The sequence below is a fragment of the Ahaetulla prasina genome, chromosome 4 (genome assembly GCF_028640845.1).
Source record: "Ahaetulla prasina isolate Xishuangbanna chromosome 4, ASM2864084v1, whole genome shotgun sequence".
Taxonomy (NCBI): domain Eukaryota; kingdom Metazoa; phylum Chordata; class Lepidosauria; order Squamata; family Colubridae; genus Ahaetulla; species Ahaetulla prasina.
The window spans coordinates 2,228,007-2,247,078 of record NC_080542.1 but is presented as its reverse complement, the minus strand read 5'-3'; the positions used below and the strand labels follow the sequence as shown (position 1 = coordinate 2,247,078).

General features: G+C 50.7%; 1 protein-coding gene across 1 annotated transcript in view; it reads right to left on the bottom strand.

Moving 5' to 3' along the window:
• Positions 1-19,072, bottom strand: part of POLR2A (RNA polymerase II subunit A) — a 43,788-nt gene that overhangs the window by 3,697 nt on the left and 21,019 nt on the right. Inside the window, exons 11-25 of the mRNA XM_058180813.1 lie at positions 17,671-17,880; positions 16,358-16,526; positions 14,546-14,640; positions 13,195-13,398; positions 11,425-11,647; positions 10,054-10,237; positions 8,313-8,484; positions 6,107-6,212; positions 4,486-4,691; positions 2,913-3,137; positions 2,166-2,412; positions 1,965-2,065; positions 810-914; positions 523-705; positions 212-415 (exon numbers count right to left, since the gene is read on the bottom strand). Coding sequence (XP_058036796.1) covers positions 212-415; positions 523-705; positions 810-914; positions 1,965-2,065; positions 2,166-2,412; positions 2,913-3,137; positions 4,486-4,691; positions 6,107-6,212; positions 8,313-8,484; positions 10,054-10,237; positions 11,425-11,647; positions 13,195-13,398; positions 14,546-14,640; positions 16,358-16,526; positions 17,671-17,880 — 2,634 coding nt within the window. The remainder of the gene's footprint in view (positions 1-211; positions 416-522; positions 706-809; positions 915-1,964; positions 2,066-2,165; positions 2,413-2,912; positions 3,138-4,485; positions 4,692-6,106; positions 6,213-8,312; positions 8,485-10,053; positions 10,238-11,424; positions 11,648-13,194; positions 13,399-14,545; positions 14,641-16,357; positions 16,527-17,670; positions 17,881-19,072) is intronic.

The following is a 19,072-nucleotide window of genomic DNA, read 5'->3' as shown; positions in this document are numbered from 1 at the left end:
GGGATTTGAGCCACGGGACCACGGCAGAGCAAAACTCCCTTCCTCACTTTGCTGTTTTCAGAGCCTACGGACCCCGCGGTATAGATACGGTCTTATCTGGTCTTTGCGGGCAGAAGGTGCAAATTCTGGGACGGTTCTTGTATCGCAGGCATAAAGCAATGAAGTAGACGGTCTGAACTCTACGCAGGTGGGTCTGGTGGTTCAAACTCACCGTCTCTTCGAAGGAGCATTTCATGAGCGGCCCCGTGTCCTGGCGGTTGACGCCGTGACGCGTGATGGCCATCAAGTGCCCGCGACAGGTCATGGTGTCGCAGAGCAGGGCCAAGTGGCGGTAGTTGACGTAGGAGCCGTCGAAGGAGATGACGTGGTACAGCTCCCGTTCCAGGGCCTTCCTCACAGCCTCAATTCCCAGCACCTGTTTAACGAGGGAAGACGGATTTTCACGGTCGCCCGGCGCTCTACAGCACACACCCACACCCATAATCCCAACCCCAAGGAAACGCCACGCCGCTCGGGGCTCACCGTGAAAATCTCCACGATGTCGTTGGAGGTGGTGCGCACGGGGTCCACGTCTTTCTCGCTCAGCACGCGCATGAGGCTGACGCCGTCGGTTTCCAGGATCCACTCCTGGAGGGCTTTGAACTCGCCGTCTTCTGTGATTATGATTTTCTTCTTGTTGTCGGTCTGGGGCAGGTGCATGTACACCTGAGGGAGGAGGTAGAGGAGGCTGGTGAATTAACAAGCAACCCTGGAGGGATGGGGGAGGGGGAAAGGTAGGGATTTTGTTAGGATAGGCCTCCCGCCCTCACCTTGCTGATTTGCTCAATGCCTTGAAGGGTCATGTCCGTGAGCATGTTGGATTCGATGCAGCGCAGGAAAACGTCGTCGTCCATCTTATCCACCACCTCTTCCTCCTAAGCCACCAGAGAAGAAAGGCCTCTCATGGACCACACATCCAGTACAATAAGGCAGGGGGTCCCCAACTTTGGCAACTTGTTGGACATCAACGCCCAGAATTCTGGGAGTCAAAAGTCCACAAGTCGTATAGTTGCCACGGTGGAAGGCCCCTGGTGTAAGGGTTGTGACAACCCCAGTGTAGGGCAGAAGACTAGCAGAAGATTAGCACGTGGACAGACTCGACCAGAGTTTCAGCTGTGTAACTGACAGTATCCCAGACCGAGCCAAGTTCAAACACGCTAGGGAATTCACGGAACGTGGACAAATTAGCCATCAACAGACACAGAGGGATAAACCATGTTTACACACCATTCAAAAGAGACAATAAAGTCTACAGCATGCAATGAAAGGACTGTACAGCCACACAGTAGGACAATCAGGTAGAAGATTAGCAAAACACATTCATGAACACCAGTTGGAGGACACAATGAAGACACTCTCACAACACATGGGCAGACTCCACCATAATTTCTACTGTGAGCATCCTAGACCAAACAAAATCCAAAAAACCCCTAGGGAATTCCTGGAACTTAGGACAAATTAGCCATCAACAGACGTACAGGGATAAACCACGTTTACACACCATTCAAAAGAGACAATAACGTCTACAGCATGCAATGAAAGGACTGTACAGCCACACTGTAGAGACAATCAGGCAGAAGATTAGCAAAACACATTCATGAACACCAGTTGGAGGACACAATGAAGACACAAGACATGGATAACCTGGAAACCTGGTACCAGGCTATGCTGGACTGTTGGCACTGCCATGGACTCAACCCTCATTGGTTGGTGGAACCAAGGCTGCCTTTGACTCAAGACCATCTGCCCCAAGCTGGCCCGGAAGTCATGAACACCCACCCACCCATCTGAAATGTGTGAGCTGGCCAAGGTTACTCTGAGGAGGTATCTACTTCCTTCAACCGAAGAAGACCCGAGCAATTGTACCCGCTTCCCGTCAACTCCAATCCCCAGAGGTTTAATAATAAGAGGACTGCCTTCCCCACCTCCTGCATCTTGTTCTCGTCGCTGTTCATGATTCGAATGCGCAGCACCAGCTTCTCAGCGTTGTCGTCGTTGAAGATGCAGTTGAGGTCATCTCCAAACCCTACAGGAGGAGAAGGAGGAGGGATGTCCAGGGGCTGCCGGTGGACCAGGGAAGGCAAAGGACAGAGCGAACTCTGGCTATCCACCCAACCCCGTCTCACCAGCGTTGATCTTCTCGGCGATCTGCTCCATGGTGAGTTTTCGGTCTGTCATGTGTTTGCGGTCCAGCTCCACCCTCAGCAGCCAAGGGGAGATGCGGGTGACGTCGAAGTCGGGCATCTCATAGTAGACGTTCACCCATTCCTGGTCCTCGGCCACCACGGTGTTCTGAGGGTTGGGGTCGTAGTAGATGGCCGTGTTGGCCGTCACCTTCCGAAGGGTGGTATGCTCCAAGCGGCAAAGGATGTCCTGGGACGGAGACACGAGAAGACGGTGAGGCTGGAGAGTCAAACTTTGGAAGCTACTTTCTTGGGGAGGTCTACAAGTGGCGTGTGGCCACCCATTTCCAGTTGGCTCTCAAGAGTTCATCATCATCTTCTTCTTTTAATGACCCTTTGCGGGGTTGAATCTGGGCAACTAAATGGAGCCGAGTGTTTACTGGCTGGATGCCTTTCCTGTCACCAATATGGAGTGTTTTTTTTCCAGTCCCCCCAGAAGATATATTCTCACTGTGCCCAGAGAAAGAAATATCTGCCTCTACCTACGATCGAACTCACAGCCTCCTGATTGTGAGGCGAGAGAGCTCCACCTCGATGGAGGGAGAAAATGTTGAGGGCCCAACCCACCATCTTCAGGCTAAGAGTTGGGAGAGAGACCTCCAGCACGGGGCGTTCAGGAACCTTCTGAGGTTCCCTCATACTCCACACCCAAAGCCAACTTCATTCCCATCCCTTCTTCCCTCTCCTCACCTTGGCCCTCTCAGCGTCCCGGGCGGATTGTCCCAGGAGGAAGACCGTCAGAGAAGGGGTCTTGGGTTTTTTGGAAATGTTGATCAGTTCTTTCAGCCGAGGCACCCCCAGGGTCACGTTTTTGGCAGAGACCCCAGCATAGTGGAAAGTGTTGAGGGTCATCTGGGTGGCAGGTTCTCCCAGGGACTGGGCGGCCAAGGCCCCCACCATCTCACCAGGATGGGCCTGTGGAAAAATGACAGCTAGGAATATCGCCTGGACTTTAGACCGAAGTTTTGACGGCTCGTCGGTTTGGAAAGTTTGAAAAAGAGGGCTGTGAAAATATCTACAGACCCCTCACATCCAGGATATAAATTGTTTCAACTTCTACCCTCAAAACAACCTTATAGTATAGGGCAGCGGTCTCCAACCTTGGTCCCTTTAAGACTTGTGGACTTCAACTCCCAGAGTCCCTCAGCCAGCAAAGCTGGCCGTGGGTGGCTCAGGCTGTAAGACAGCCTGTTATTAAAAAAACACATCTGCTTGCAATTACTGCAGGCTCGAGTCCCACCAGGCTCAAGGTTGACTCAGCCTTCCATCCTTTATAAGGTAGGTAAAATGAGGACCCAGATTGTTCGGGGGGGCAATAAGTTGACTTTGTATATAAATATACAAATAGGATGAGACTATTGCCTTACACAATGTAAGCCGCCCTGAGTCTTCGGAGAAGGGCGGGATATAAATGTAAATAATAAAAAAAAAAGTCTTAAAGGGACCAAGGTTGGAGATCCCTGGTATAGGGCATTGCACACAGGAACAACTAGACACAAGGACATGCCATCTCTCTGCTAAACAACAAATTCCCACAACGCTGTCAAACCATTTACTAAGACTGTCTTACTATTATTCTTCTCATCCTTTTTAAAAGACTGGACAACTGCTTGTCTGAAATGGTAGAGGGTTTCCTGCCTGAGCAAGGGGTTGGACTAAAAGACCTTCTAGGTCCCTTCCAGCTTCTATTCTGATTGATTTAAAACCAACATCAGGCCGCCTTGGAGGAGCTGAGCTACATAAAAATGGAGGAGAACAGCTTCCTAACCCCTAGTGGATTCAATTACAGGAAAGGGAGCAAAAAGCCAAGAGAAATTATGAATCTCGGCCTCGTACCAAAGAGATTCCGGCCATCTTCTGACCCCTTTTAAAAGCCGGGGCAAAATTTTCCATCCTAAAACAACTCAAGGATTGTTTATTTCCCATCCTGAAAAACCCAGCTGGGGCAGCAAGGAATCCTGGGCCATTTTTGGGGTCCCAGTGGGCCCACTCTTTGGCTAGGCTAGGCTCCCCCCTCCAAGGGAGAGATTCGGGGGTGGGCGCTCCTCCCCCCCCCCCCGCTGTTTCCACAGCTGCTCAAATTGGAAACAAGAACGTGCCAAAAAAAGAGAAAAGTTTATAGATTTTCAAAGCAGAACTTAAAAGTAGATCCCGGGAACTGAAACAGCTCGGTTTCACTTCTTCCTGCTACTTTTTTTTTTTTTGTTAGACAGGTGAGTTTCCTTTTCGTGTGTGTGTGTGTGTCAGTCGGTCGATAACTCACAATGGCCTGGTTGAACTTGGATTCGATTTCTCCCAGCAGCCAGTCGAAGGCTTCTCCGCTCAGCCGGAATTCCTCAATCATACGACGGCTGCAGAGGGTGGAACGCAGGTGGATGTTGAAGAGCAAGGTGGCGTTTTCCTGGGCCTGCTTGCTGAGAGGGTCGTCGCCGTTCACAATCACCAGTTTCTTGCTCAGCTCCTTCACGCCTGGGAGGGAGGGAGGGAAGGAAGACATAGATTTTTTAAAATATATAATTATATATCCCCCTGCAACTCAGACTAATCTGAGCACAACCAAGCCCCTACCCAAACAGGACACACCTCCAGCCAATCAGAGCACAAAAAAACCCCCATCCAATCAGAGCACAGCCACGCTCCCACCCAATCAGTTCAAACCCCCACTAGCAGTTAAAAGGAAGAAACAGCTGCGATCACACATTGCTCCTAGAAGCACGAAGCTGAAGCCTGAAGATGACGAATGAGACTTCGTCGAAACGTCGCCAAGACACTTCTAATTTTATGCGGGAGAAAACCCGAATAACCAAAGACCTACCTATTTTAGAAAATATATACAGTCAGTCCTCGACTTACAACCGTTTGTTTAGTGACCAAAGTTACAACGGCACTGGAAACAAAGTGACTTAGGGCTGTTTTTCCCACTTAACGACCGTCGCAGCATCCCCATGGTCACGTGATCAAAATTCGGGCGCTTGGCAAGTGACTCGTATTTATGACGGTTGCCGGGGTCACGTGATCCCATTTTGCGACCTTCTGACAAGCAAAAGACTACGGGGAAGCTTAAGGACCGTGTAACAACGGCCGTGATTCACTTAACAACGGGGGCAGGAAAGGTCGTAAAAGCGAGCAAAACCCACTTAAGAAATGTTTCACTTAACGACAGAAATTTTGGGGCTCAATTGAGGTCGTAAATCGAGGGACAGCTGTCACAGCGGCTCTAGGCAGCTTACAGACAATAAAAACACAACAGACAATAAAAAATAAGCAAAAAAAAATAAAAGCAATAATTATAACCCACCCACTCCCCTTCGGCGACAACACACACTCAAATGGGCTGTATCATGGGCTCCATCCCAACTCTCTAGGCTTCTCCAGGCTTCAGGGCCTTACAAAAGAGCACCAGTGTGGGGGCCAGTCTTAATCTCTGCAGGGTTGTTGTTCCAAAGGGAGGGAGCCACCACAGGAAAGGTCCTTCTTCTGGGTCCTGCCCAATGGTGGGCTGCTGCCGGTTGTAACAACCGCTTCGCCCAGAACTGAAAATGGGACGGTGTGGCACATCACCAGGCGCACGTCATTGAAAAACTGGTGATTATATAGGATGTGATGGGGTGGGAGGGTGGGGCCAGTTGCTGGTCGGAACTACCAGTGGTAGCAGCCCACCACGGGTCCCACCAGATGTACCTCTTTAGGGGGAAGAGACCCACAGACATTCCTTGCCTCCCGGCTCTAGTGGGCCAGGCCCCGATGCTCCGCGCCAGCTCAGAAAAACCAGAGATGGGTCCCCTCACTGTTTCCCAGGGATCCAAAACTCCTCCTTTTTTCAGCCGAGGGAAGCATTACTTTCTCTTCCTCCTCCTCCTCCTCCTCCTCCTCCCCCAACTCACCTTCCACCACTTTGATGGGATGCAAGTCGGAGGGGAGACGCGTATTGATGTGGAAAATTTTCTGGGCGTTCCAGATCATGCGCAGCAGGTTGCAGGGGAGGACGACCTGCGAGGGGAGGGAAAGTCAAGAGGGAGACGCACGTCAGTATCGCTCTTGTAAGGCCGCCCTTGGAATCCTGCATCCAGTTTTGGTCCCCACATTACCAAAAAAAAATAAAAAATGTCGAGACTCTGGAAAAAGTGCAGAGAGAAGAGCAACTACCGTGTTTCCCCAAAAATTTATTATTTTATTTATTTATTTATTCGTACTTTTATACCGCCCTATCTCCCTAGGGACTCAGGGCGGTGTACAGCCATATAAAAAACACATAAATATACAAAGTAAAACATTCATCTAAAAAACTTATTATAAAGGCCAAATATTTAAAATAGACATATAAATAATAAAACCCAATTTAAAACCAAATCTAAAATTTAGACAATTAAAAATTTAAAACCCTAGTCCAGTCCTGCGCAGATGAATAGATGCGTCTTAAGCTCGCGGCGGAAGGTTCGGAGGTCAGGAAGTTGACGAAGTCCTGGGGGAAGCTCGTTCCAGAGGGTGGGAGCCCCCACAGAAAAGACCCTTCCCCTGGGCGTCACCAGTCGGCACTGTCTGGCCGACGGCACCCCGAGGAGTCCCTCCCTGTGAGAGCGCACGGGTCGGTGGGAGGCATTCGCTGGCAGCAGACGGTCCCGTAAGTAACCCGGCCCTATGCCATGGAGCGCTTTGAAGATCATTACCAATACAACCTACCCCGAAAGTTAAGTCCTAGCTTCATTTTTTTTACACGTGGCCCCAATATAAGCCCTACCCCCCCAAAAAAATAAGCCCTAATTAACACCCTGCCTACTCCAGCAGGGTGCACGTGTAAAAATTAAGCTTGGGGGGGCGATGGGGGTGTGTGGAGCTGCCCTACTAACCTTCGGACAGTTGCAGCCAGGTCTCGCACAGCCCAACATCTGTCGTGCTGGCTTTCCTGAAGGCCCCTGCAGCCGATAACAGCGCTACGGATCGATCCGGAACTCTGTTATCGGCTGCAGAGGCCTTCAGGTAAAGCTTTGCCAGCCTTAGAAGAAGTTCCCGAAGGCCACTGACAGTGAAAAGGAGGCTGGGGACGATGTACACAAAAAATAGAATAGAATAAAATAGAATTTTTATTGGCCAAGTGTGACTGGACACACAAGGAATTTGTACATACGATGCAAGTGAGGTGAGTCACACAGAGTCACACAGAGACACCGAAAATAAGACCTGGTGGCTTTTTTTTTTGATGGCCCAAAAAAATAAATAATAATACATATAAGGCAGGGTCTTATTTTTGGGGAAACACGGTAGGATGATTAGGGGGCTGGAGGCTAAAACATACAAAGAACGGTTGCAGGAATTGGGGATGCCTAGTTTAACGAAAAGGAGGACTCGGGGTGACATGATAGCAGCCTTCCAACCAAAAGTGGAGAGAACAGCAACTTAGTTGATTAAAGGCTTGGAGACAAAAAAAGAAAGAAAGAAAGAAAAAAAGTTGCAGGAATTCGGTATGGTTAGAACAACTCAGGGAGAGATGATCACCAAAATTCCAATATTTGAGGGGCTGCCCCAAAGAAGAGGGGGATCCGTGTATTTTCAAAGGTCAAGCTGTTCTCCAAAGCACCAGAAGGCAGGACAAGAAACAATGGATGGAAACTAATCAAGGAGAGAAGCAACCTGGAATTAAGGAGGAATTTCCTGACAGTGAGAACCATTAACCGGTGGAACTGCCTGCCTCCAGATGGATGGTGGATCCTCCATCACTGGAAGCTTTTAAGAAGAGACTGGGCTACCATTTCCCGGAAATGGCACAGGTATCTCTTGCTTGAGTAGGGGGTTGGACTAGAAGACCTCCAAGGTCCCTTCCAACTGTTACTCTGACAACACCTGTCCCCTAACATCCCGTGGACCAAGATAACGTCCACAGGTTCCTCTTCCTGTGACGCATTCCATACAGAAGCCCAAAATGGCACAGAGAACTGGACTTGTTCCTCAGTTGTGCGAGTGGGGAGGCCAGCAAGGAGCATGGCAATCCAGGTGCTTTGTTCTGCCAATCCAGGGGGAATGTGGTAAAAAGGAGCGTGGGGATGTCTGCGCCGCAGGAGCGGAGCTGGGGCAGGTGGATGGCCAGCCTCTCACCTTGCTGTCTCCCGTGGGGAAGATGACCCTCAACACGTCCCGGTCCTCCTTCATCTTCTCAAACTCCCTCTCCAGTTCGTTCTGGATGTGGGCGTTGCTGAGGATGTCCTTCACCATCTCCTCCTGCAGGGTGCGGCGCAGAGCCCGCTCGTTGGTGTAATCGAACTTGAACCTGGAAAGAGGGAAGCCAAAAGGAGGAGATATATATATTTCATGTTGTGCCTCGTCCGCTTTCACCGCAGCCGGGGCCTTCTTATCTGCTTCCGAACGCTGAGGAATGTCCTAGTATGCCTCCCGGCCCCAGCCCTGGCTCCATGCCCAGACAGGCTGAAGAGGAGGAAGCACCTCCAGCCCCCAGCTCTGGCTCCATGCCCAGACAGGCTGAGGAGGGGGCACCTCCCGGCCCCAGCCCTGGCTCCATGCCCAGGCAAACAGAGCAACTAGACCCCTCCCCCTCCTCCACAGCATGTGAGCCTGAGGAAGGTCAATTGCCAACAGCTGCAGACTGGAGTGACCCTCGCTTCAGAAGACTTGATAGGCGGAGGCAACAGAAGGAAGGGAGGGGCAGGCCTGGATAAGTGCTGAGTCATGGAGCCACACCCCATGGCCTATATAAAGGATCTGTTTTCTGGCAGTCTCTGAGTCAGGCAAAGTCTAACATATCTTGCTGAAGTCACTTTCTGGTCTCCTGCCTGCCTTGAGAACTTTGCTAGGACTTTGGCAGAGCTGCAGAGGCACGCCTGATTCGGATTTCCCTGACCCGGCCGTCAGCAGAGGAGTGGGACACGACATATCAGGGCAGCCCCTTGGCTCCTTAACTCTTCTAAAGCGGGGTCTCCAAACTTAGCAACTTCTAAGACCTGTGGGATTTCAACTCCCAGAATTCCTCAGCCAGCCATTTGGTGACTTTAGGCCAGCGACCTGGAGATGGTGAATTCTAGTCCTGTCTTTTAGGCATGAAAGCTGGCTTGCAAGTCTTTGGGCCAAACCACCAGGAGATGGTGAGTTCGAGTAGTCCCGCCGTAGGCGTGAAAACCGGTTTGGGGGAACTTCACGACAATCCCCCTCTCTCAGCCCCACCCCTCCTCGCAGGATTGCTATTGGGGAAAAAAATAGGAGAAAGGATAGGTGGATCTGTTCGCCACCTTGAATCTATACACATATATATAAATGGCTGTGTTTGTGTGTGCGCATGTTCCAGCATAACTCTGGAACGCCTCGAGTAATTTCAACCAAACTTGGTACACAGATGACTTACTCTCTGGAAAGAAAAACTGTGGAGATAAGACACCCCTAACACCCCTTGGTGTGTGTGTGTGTGTGTGTGTGTACACGCGTGTATGTTCCAGCATAACTCTGGAACACCTGGGCCGCTGAAATGAAAACGAATAAATTATATCTGGTGTCAAATCACGGTACTTTTGACAGTGATAAGAGTGCATGTTGGATTCAAGTTCTGTTAAGATACAGCCTGTTGTGCCTTAAAATGGCTTCTACTGTACAGCACAGTGGAGTTGCCATGGTAACGGTTTCGCAGTATTCCACAAGAGGGCTCCCTCTGGGAAGGGGGATTGGGATAAATAAATACCTGGGCAACCGCCGGGTTATCAGCTACTTATTTACAGAAGTGAATCTTGAGCAGCTTTCTCCAAAAAGCAAATCAACGCCCCTTGCAAAGAAAACTCGGGAGACCCCAGCAAATGCAGACGGAACCGCTGCCCCTCAAGCTCAGAGGACTCACTTCTTCTCAAAAGCTTTGTTGGAAGGCTTGAGGGTGGCCAGATTCTGGAATTCCACGCTCTCTCCGGCCAGCCCATCCTCGCCGTAACGCAGCTGCACCACCTGGTTGATGGAGTTGCGGACGGTGGCGTCGTACTTCACCATGACCGACTCCATGGACTTGATCAGCCGACGCTGGATGTAACCTGGTAAGAAGCGGTGGCGATCAGAATAACAGAATACGAGACTTGGAAGGGACCTTGGAGGTCTTCTAGTCCAACCCTCTGCTCTAGAAGGAAACCCTATATTGCTTCAGTCTCTGCCCAGTCTCTTCTTAAAAGTCTCCAGTGATGGAGCCCCCACAACCTCTGGTGGCAAGCAGTTCCAACGGCTAATTGTCCTCACGGTTAGGAAATCCCTCCTTAATTCCAGGTTGCTTCTCTCCTTGGTTACAAATTTCCATCCGTCCTTCTTCTCCTGCCTTCAGGGGCTTTGGAGAATAGGTCGACCCCCTCTTCTTTTGGGGCAGCCCCTCAAATATTGGAAGATGCTCTCATGTCACCCCTTAGTCCTTTCCTCTTTGTTAGACTAACAGAATAACTGATTTGGAAGGCACCTCGGAGGCCGTCTAGTCCAACCCTCCTATTCGAGCAGAAGACCCTATACCGGGGGTGTCAAAGTCAAGGCCCAGGGGCCCGGATCCGGCCCACGAGGTGGTTAGATGTGGCCCATGGGGCCGCTCTGGAAACAACAAAGGACCAGCCCGTGGTAACCTCTGCCAGCAAAAATGGAACTTGGAAGGGCAGCCCTCCCGAGCTCCATTCTTGATGACAGAGGGTTGCAGGAAGCCGTCGCAGCCGAAAATGGAGTTCGGGGACCTGTTTTCACTGACAGAGCACTTGGGCCCCCACGACATGGGTGACATTAAGCTGGCCACGCCCACCAAGGCCCCCCGAGATCAATAACAACCCTGATGTGGCCCTCAATGAAATCAAGTTTGACACCCCTGCCCTATACCCATTTCAGACAAGTGGCTGTCCGGTCTCTTCTTAAAAACCTCCAGCGATGGAGCACCCACAACTCCTGGTGGCAAGCCGTTCCACCGGTTAATTGTCCTCACGGCCAGGAATTTTCTCCTTAGTTCCCGGTTGCTTCTCTGCTCGATGAGATTCCATCCGTTGCTTCGGGTGCTTTGGAGAATGAATTGACCACCCCACCCCACCCCTCTTCTTTGGGGCAGCCCCTCAAATATTGAAGGGTCCAGGGGCAGTTGTGAATTTGAGACTTAGTGTAGAGGGATTGTCTCCCTTCCCTTGCCACACTTTGTGACCGGTCTCGGAGAACGTCGCCGAGCTTTTCTCCCCGAAGCAACTCAACCCTCATCTAAACTCACCCGTTTCGGCCGTTTTGACGGCCGTGTCGATCAGCCCTTCTCGGCCTCCCATGGCGTGGAAGAAGAACTCGGTGGGGGTCAGTCCGGCCAAGTACGAATTCTCCACGAAGCCCCTGCTCTCCGGCCCGTAGTCGTCTTTGATGAAGTGGGGCAGGGTGCGATGCTTGAAGCCGAAGGGGATCCGCTTCCCCTCCACGTTCTGCTGCCCCACCACGGCGATGACCTGGGGGGGCAGGAAGAGAACGGCCGAGTCAGCCCAGACTTCTGGGCCACCACACCTCCCCCAAGTATACCTGGCCTTTATATTATTATTATTATTATTCTTTTATTCATGAAACTCAAAGTCAACTGAACATTCAAAAATGCGTCACAAATACCATGACTGGTGCTAATGGTGGATACAGGTTGCTGCCAGCGTCCTAGGTGTCAACCAAGTACCTTCTTAAAATATATGATATAATATACAGTAATATAATATAACAACAGAGTTGGAAGGGACCTTGGAGGCCTTCTAGTCCAACCCCCTGCCCAGGCAGGAAACCCTACACCATTTCAGACAAATGGTTATCCAACATTTTCTTAAAAATTTCCAGTGTTGGAGCATTCACAACTTCTGCAGGCAAGTCGTTTCACTTATTAATTGTTCTAACTGTCAGGAAATTTCTCCTTAGTTCTAAGTTGCTTCTTTCCTTGATCAGTTTCCACCCATTGCTTCTTGTTCTACCCTCAGGTGCTTTGGAGAACAGCCCGACTCCCTCTTCTTTGTGGCAACCCCTGAGATATTGGAACACTGCTATCATGTCTCCCCTAGTCCTTCTTTTCGTTAAACTAGACATACCCAGTTCCTGCAACCGTTCTTCATATGTTTTAGCCTCCAGTCCCCTAATCATCTTGGTTGCTCTTCTCTGCACTCTTTCTAGAGTCTCAACATCTTTTTTACATCGTGGCGACCAAAACTGGATGCAATATTCCAAGTGTGGCCTTACCAAGGCATTATAAAGTGGCACTAACACTTCACGTGATCTTGATTCTATCCCTCTGTTTATGCAGCCCAGAACTGTGTTGGCTTTTTTAACAGCTGCTGCACACTGCTGGCTCATATCTAAATGGTTGTCCACTAGGACTCCAAGATCCCTCTCACAGGATAATAGGATGTTCCTATTATTATTATTATTATTATTATTATTATTATTATTATTATTATTATTATTATTATTATTATTATTATTATTATTATTAAATGATTAACATATCCAGTGTTCCTTCTTCCTATTTTCCCCACAACAATAACAACCGTGTGAGGTAGGTGGTGGTTGTTGTGCGGAAAATAGGAAGAAGGAACACTGGATATGTTAATCCTTATTTATGGGTTGGACCGAGACGGGGACTGGCCCAAGGTCCCCCAGCCAGCTTTTATATCTAAGGCAAAACTAGAACTCCCAGCCGGCTTTCATGGCTAAAGTGGAACTAGAACGCCCAGTCTCCTAGTGATTGACCCAAAGTCACCCAGCCAGCTTTTCATGCCTAAGGCAGGCCTAGAACTCCCGGTCTCCTGGTGATTAGCCCAAAGTCTCCCAACCAAGCTTTCATGCCTAAGGTGGAACTAGAACTCGCGGCCTCCCACTTTCTAGTCTGGTGGCTTAACCCCTAGACCAAACTGGCTCTCAAAATCAATTGCCTCCATAGGGACGTGAACCCTGGAACCCTTCAGATTAAAACTCCGGTGCTGGACCGAGTAAGCTCTCCAGAGTTGTGGGAGGTGGGTCTCACCTGAGAGATGTTGATCTTGGAGCCTTTGGCCCCCGAGACCACCATGGATTTGAAGTTGTTGTACTCCGAGAGGGACTTCTGGGCAGAGGAGCCGGTCTTGTCTCGGGCATCGTTCAGGATGCGGTTGACCTGGTTCTCAAAGGTCTGGCGCAGGGTGTTGCCAGGGGTGGGCTCGAGCTCGTTGTTGTGGGCTTTCTCGATGACCTGGAGAATGGAAGAGACCGCAAGGGTTCAAGGCAGGCCCAAGGACACAGGCCTGGCTTTTGACGCCCGCCTCCCTCCTTCATCCTTCCTTCCCCTTCCCGTATCTATTCCTTCTTCCTCCTTCACTTTCCCATCTCTATTCCTTCCTCCCTCCCTCCCATTCCTTCCTTTTAAAGCACCCATCTCCCTCACAGAGATAACGATTTTTTCCTCTGTTCTGTTTTTAACTTGCCGGGACAATTTATCCCACTTTTAAACCACCCTGGAAATTTTTTCAAAGGCAAAATCAAATTCGTGGAAACGTGGCCAGCCAAGCTCCCTCTAGTGTCAAGCTCCAAGTACCCAAGAGAAGGGAATATTTGTAGCTCAGGGCTGAACTGAGGGGGTCCGTGGCGGTCTCTGAGCTGGGTTTGTTTTCTCGCAAATGTTTTATGACCCAATTAGGTAGCATCATCAGAAGGGACCGGGGGTTAACCAGCACTGATGCTTCCTAGTTGGGTCACAAAATCATTCTGCAAAAAAACCACCAAGCTGAAGGAGCACCAAGAACTCCCCAAAGAACAAATCTTCCCCTTGTGGGTGTGACCCAGCCCGAGGGCCTGGCATCCAGGGGTGAAATTCGAACGGCTCGGGCGAACCGGTAGGGACGATTTGAATCGGTTCGCTGAACCGGCAAAAACCACCCCTGGTTGGCCCTGCCCAGTCGCTCCTCACCCCTTCTGGCCGCTCGACCCACCCTATATGGTGAGAATTTTCTCCCTCCATTCACAGCGGAGCTACTGCTCCCTTTATGGTCCCCTCCCTCCCGGGGATCACCTTAAAGGGACAGGCTGCAGCAGCTCCGCTGTGAACGGAGGGGGAGAAGTTCAGCTTCTCTCTGCCACAGCATTCACTACTTCTCGTGCTTATACACACGTTTTTTCCTACGGGGTTCTGTGGGTGTGACTTGGGGGGGGTGTCATTTGACCGAGTGGGCATGAATGACGTCAAGTTGTACACGCCCACTCAGACACAGGACCCCACCTACCACCAAGCCACACCCACAGAACCGGTAGGGGGGAAAATGTGAAATGTAACCATTACTGGCATCCCACCCGTGTCTTATCAGCAGCCCAGATCCAGGTGACTTTGTGGCTTGCCCCCATACCTCTATCACATCCTGCTTGGCTTTCTTGATAGTGTTTTGGATGTCCTGGTAGGTCTTGGCATCAGCGATGGAGTCCCCGATACCAATGGTGTGCCCTGGGAAGGAAGAAGAAGAGTGATCTGAAGGCTGAGGGTGGGGGGGGGGAGAACCCACCAGGCATTCACCTCCCACCAAGTGCTGTTCGCAAAAGCCATGTATCCCTAAAAAAAAAAAAAAAGGCTAAGAGCTTTACTTGTTCACGCTCTCCTGGTCTTTCAAAAATACGTCAAGACCTGGTTCTGCCATCTTGCTTGGGGCCACACAGAGGAGCATGCAGCTGTGGAGGGGGCTGGTTAGCGCCCTGAAAGCCCTTCTCCCCCCCCCGACTTTTACTTAAATTTCAGCGCTAAAATTGTAACTATCCTTGCCTCTATTTTAAATTTAGTTTTTATAATGATGCATAGACAGACAGACAGATAGATAATAGGTGAATTAGGTGATAGACAGAGATTGGATGGATGGATGAATAGATTGATAACTAATAGATGACATAGACAGATTTATCTATCTATCTATCTATCTATCTATCTATCTATCTATCTATCTATCTATCTATCTATCTATCTATCTATCTATCTATCTATCTATCTATCTATCTATCTATCTATCTATCTATCTATCTATCTATCTATTTGATTTCTATACCACCCTTCTCCCGAAGGACTCAGGGCGGTTTGCAGCCAGAATAAAACAACATTAGCAAAAATTAAAACCTTTTAAAAAACTGATTCTAAATTTGGCCACAATAAATTAAAACTATCCTAAAATCCTCATAAAATCCCCACATTTAAAATTACGTTAGGCCAGCCCCGCACGGGGGAACAAAAAGGTCTTAAGCGCGCGTTGAAAGGGTCCGGAGGTCAGGGAGTTGACGCAACCCCGGAGGCAGCTCATTCCAAAGGGGCAGGAGCCCCCACAGAGAAGGCCCTCCCCCTGGGGGTCGCCAGTCGGCATGGTTTGACCGACGGCACCCTGAGAAGGCCCATTCTGTGGGAGCGCACAGGTCGGTGGGAGGCTATTGGTGGCAGTAGGCGGTCCCGTAAATAACCCGGTCCTGTGCCATGGAGCGCTTTAAAGGTGATAACCAACACCTTGAATTGCACCCGGAAGACCACCGGCAACCAGTGCAGCTTGCGCAGGAGAGGTGTTACATGGGAGCATCGTGTTGCTCCCTCTATTACCCGCGCAGCCGCATGATGATAGATGGTAGAGATAATAGATAATATAGGTGATACATAATGAGAGGCGATTGATAAAATTAGCCAGGTAGATGGCAGGTAGATACTGAACTAGACAGTGGATACACAGATATTGAAAGGTGATAAAGAGATTGAAATATAGGTACCAGTGGTGGGTTGCCCCTCCGGTTCGGCCCGGTTCTATAGAACCGGTAGTAAAACCGGCCGGAGGCTCCGCCCACCCTCCACAATGTCATCATGGGTGATCTGTGCATGCGCAGAAGTGGGCACACACGAGCGAAGCACAAAAGCTCCTGTTGCGAACCGGTAGAAAAGGTAAGTAGAACCCACCCTATAAGATACATATAGACAGACAGAGACAGATAGCAGATGGATAAAGACAGATAGAAACTTAGATGGACAGAGAGCCGACAGATATTGAATTAAGACGATGGAGGGATATGAAAAGGCCCAAAGGCACCCCATGGCTTTGCTGACCAAAAAACAGCCCTCTTTTCTAAGGAACCGAACACCAGGGCCAGCCACCACCCCCTCCCCGATGCGGAGGGGGAGGGCAAAATCCCGCCAGCCTCACCTTCGATCAGCAGCCAGTTGTTAATGACGGTCTGGATGTTGCTGTAGAAGAGGCGGGTGACGTCGTGGCCCATCTCCAGGTAGGAGATGTGGACCAGGGAGCCGGCCGAAGTGCCCAGGGACTTCTTGCAGAGGATCCCCATGATCAGCTCTCCGTTCTCCACAATGACCTGGGGATCGGAAGGAGGAAGGTGGAGAGACGGTCTCGCCCTCGATCCAAAGGCTGAAGGATATTCTCAGGATCCCAAACTCCACCACCCAAACTAAACCTGGGGACGGGGGGAGGGAGAGTAGGTCCCCCGGGGGTCCTCCCTCATCACTGGTGGGGGGCCAAACGCTTCTGTAACAGGCTGGGTGTTCTGTAGGTATTACAGAAGGGACCTTGGAGGTCATCTAGTGCAACCCACCCAAGCAGACCCTACACCAGGGAGGTCAAACTTAATTTCACTGAAGGCCGCATCAGGGCTGTGGTTGACCTCGGTGGGGAAGGGGGGGCATCGTGGGCTGGATCCGGCCCATGGGCCTTGAGTTTGACACCCCAGCCCTCCACCATTCCTGACAGATGGCAGTCCAGTCTCTTCTTGAAAGCCTTCAGGGATGAAGCTCCCACAACTTCTGTTCCATCGGTTGATTGTTCTCACTGTCAGAAAATTCCTCCTTATTTCCAGGTTGAATCTCTCCTTGATCGGTTTCCATCCATTATTCCTTATTTGGACTTCAGGTGCTTTGGAAAATAGCTTGACCCCCTCCTCTCCTTGGCAGCCCCTCAAACATTGGAAGATGCTATCCTGTCTCCCCTGGTCCTTCTCTTCACTAGACTAGCCAGGCCCAGTTCCTGCAACCGTTCATCCTATGTTTTAGCCTCCAGTCCCCTTAAACATCCTGGTTGCTCTTCTCTGCACTTTTTCTAGTCTCATCCTCTTTTTTTTTTTATATTGGATGCAATATTCTAGGTGTGGTCTTACTAGAGCTTTATAGAATGGTATTAGTATCTCCCTTGATTGTATCCCTCCGTTAATGCAAATTAGGATTTTTTTGGCGGCTGCTGCTGCACACGGCTGGCTCCTATTTAGCTGGTTGTCCACTAAGACTCTCCCAGTTTAAACCTGGTTTCCCCCAGTTTATATGCGCATCTTGGTTTTTCTTACCTAAGGGTCAAGACTTTACTTTTCTCTATATTGAATTTCAATTTGTTAGATAGGGGGAGGGGGCCAGGGTTCAAGCTTTTTTTCCAAGTTTTGTTTCACCCCGGGGGGGGGGAGGCAACTCTCCGCGCACCCTCTTTTCCCAGCAGGAAGCAACCGGGGTCCCTACCTTGGTGTCTCCCGGCGAGATGTGCTTGTAGGGGCCGCTGTCTTCATCGTCCGGGTGGGTGCTGTGCGTCCGGACACAGTTGATGTGTCCCGGGATGATGAGGGAGAAGATCTGCTTCCCGGTCCAGAGCGGGCGAGGCTTCAGGATGGCCGGTTGGGGCACTTTGCCATCCCAGGTGGAGAGGAACATCAGCAGGTTCATCACTTCCCCCTGGGGGGTTTGAGGTGGGGGTGGGGAGGAAGGAAGGAAGGAAGGAAGGAAGGAAGGAAGGAAGGAAGGAAGGAAAGAGACGACAGAGGTCACAATCCACATCCTCCTGTCTTCTACTACTCTTCTGTCCCCCTTCGCCTCCGTCCGAGCGATGGCTTAATTAGCCGGCACTATCAGCTCTGGCAGCAAACTAGCGAGCGCCTGCCAAGTGACTCGGTTACCTCCCTTGATGCCAATGAACAAACAGTACTTCAGCTCTTAGTTAAGCAGTTGATTTTGCCTGCTATGAGGAGGCATAGCAGCCCTCGCTGGTTTTATATCCCGTGGGGTGTGGCTCTATGACTCAGCACTTCCTAGGCCTGCCCCACCCCTGCTTCTGTTGTTCCCGCCTCTCCTGCCTACGAAACCTAGGGTCCAGCCAGGCCTGATTGCCATCAGCTGGGTCTGAAGGCGTGGCCTGGGGGGAGGAAAGAGTCAGGGGACGGAGGCCTCATTATCTCCTCCACCTGGCCTGCCTCTGGCTCCTGGAGCTGAGCCAGGGAAGCCGGTGCTCCCGAGGTAAGTCCTGACGGCCCTTCCCCCTCACTTTCCAAGTCACTTTCTGGCAGGGGGCCCAGCTCGTGGGGGTGGGTGGGTGGGCAAACACAACAACTACGCTAACTCTACGGCCAGAGATTGGCAAACTACAGGTAGTTCCAAAGTTGCCTTTCTCCCCCCGCCCACCCACCCACCCCAAGAGTCAACTGGGCTTTCTGTGTGTTGTTTTTTTTCCTTTGAAGACATTTTCGCTTCTCATCCAAGGAGCTTCTTCAGCTCTGACTGGATGGGGGAGGAAGGGAATGGATTTATGCTCCTCGCAGGCAAGCTGGACATTTGCATCCCATTTAGCAGGGGTGAAATGCTCCCGGTTCGGACCGGATCGCGCAATCCGGCAGCGATGGGGGGGCAGGTAGTTTGGAGAACCGGTAGCAAAAATCCCTGCCTCCCCCCCACCCCACGGCTCGCTGTTCCTCTTCTCTGTCCTTGAAGCTCTCGGTGGTGACATAGCTGCAAACGGCCTTAAATGACTGCCGCGGAGCTTCAAAGGGCCGCACTACAGCTGATCGGCGCTGTAGCCGGCTAGTAGACCGGTGCCTCTATTTTTAAAAAAGGTAGACTGGTCCGCTCCCAAGTTTTGTATACTTTATTATTT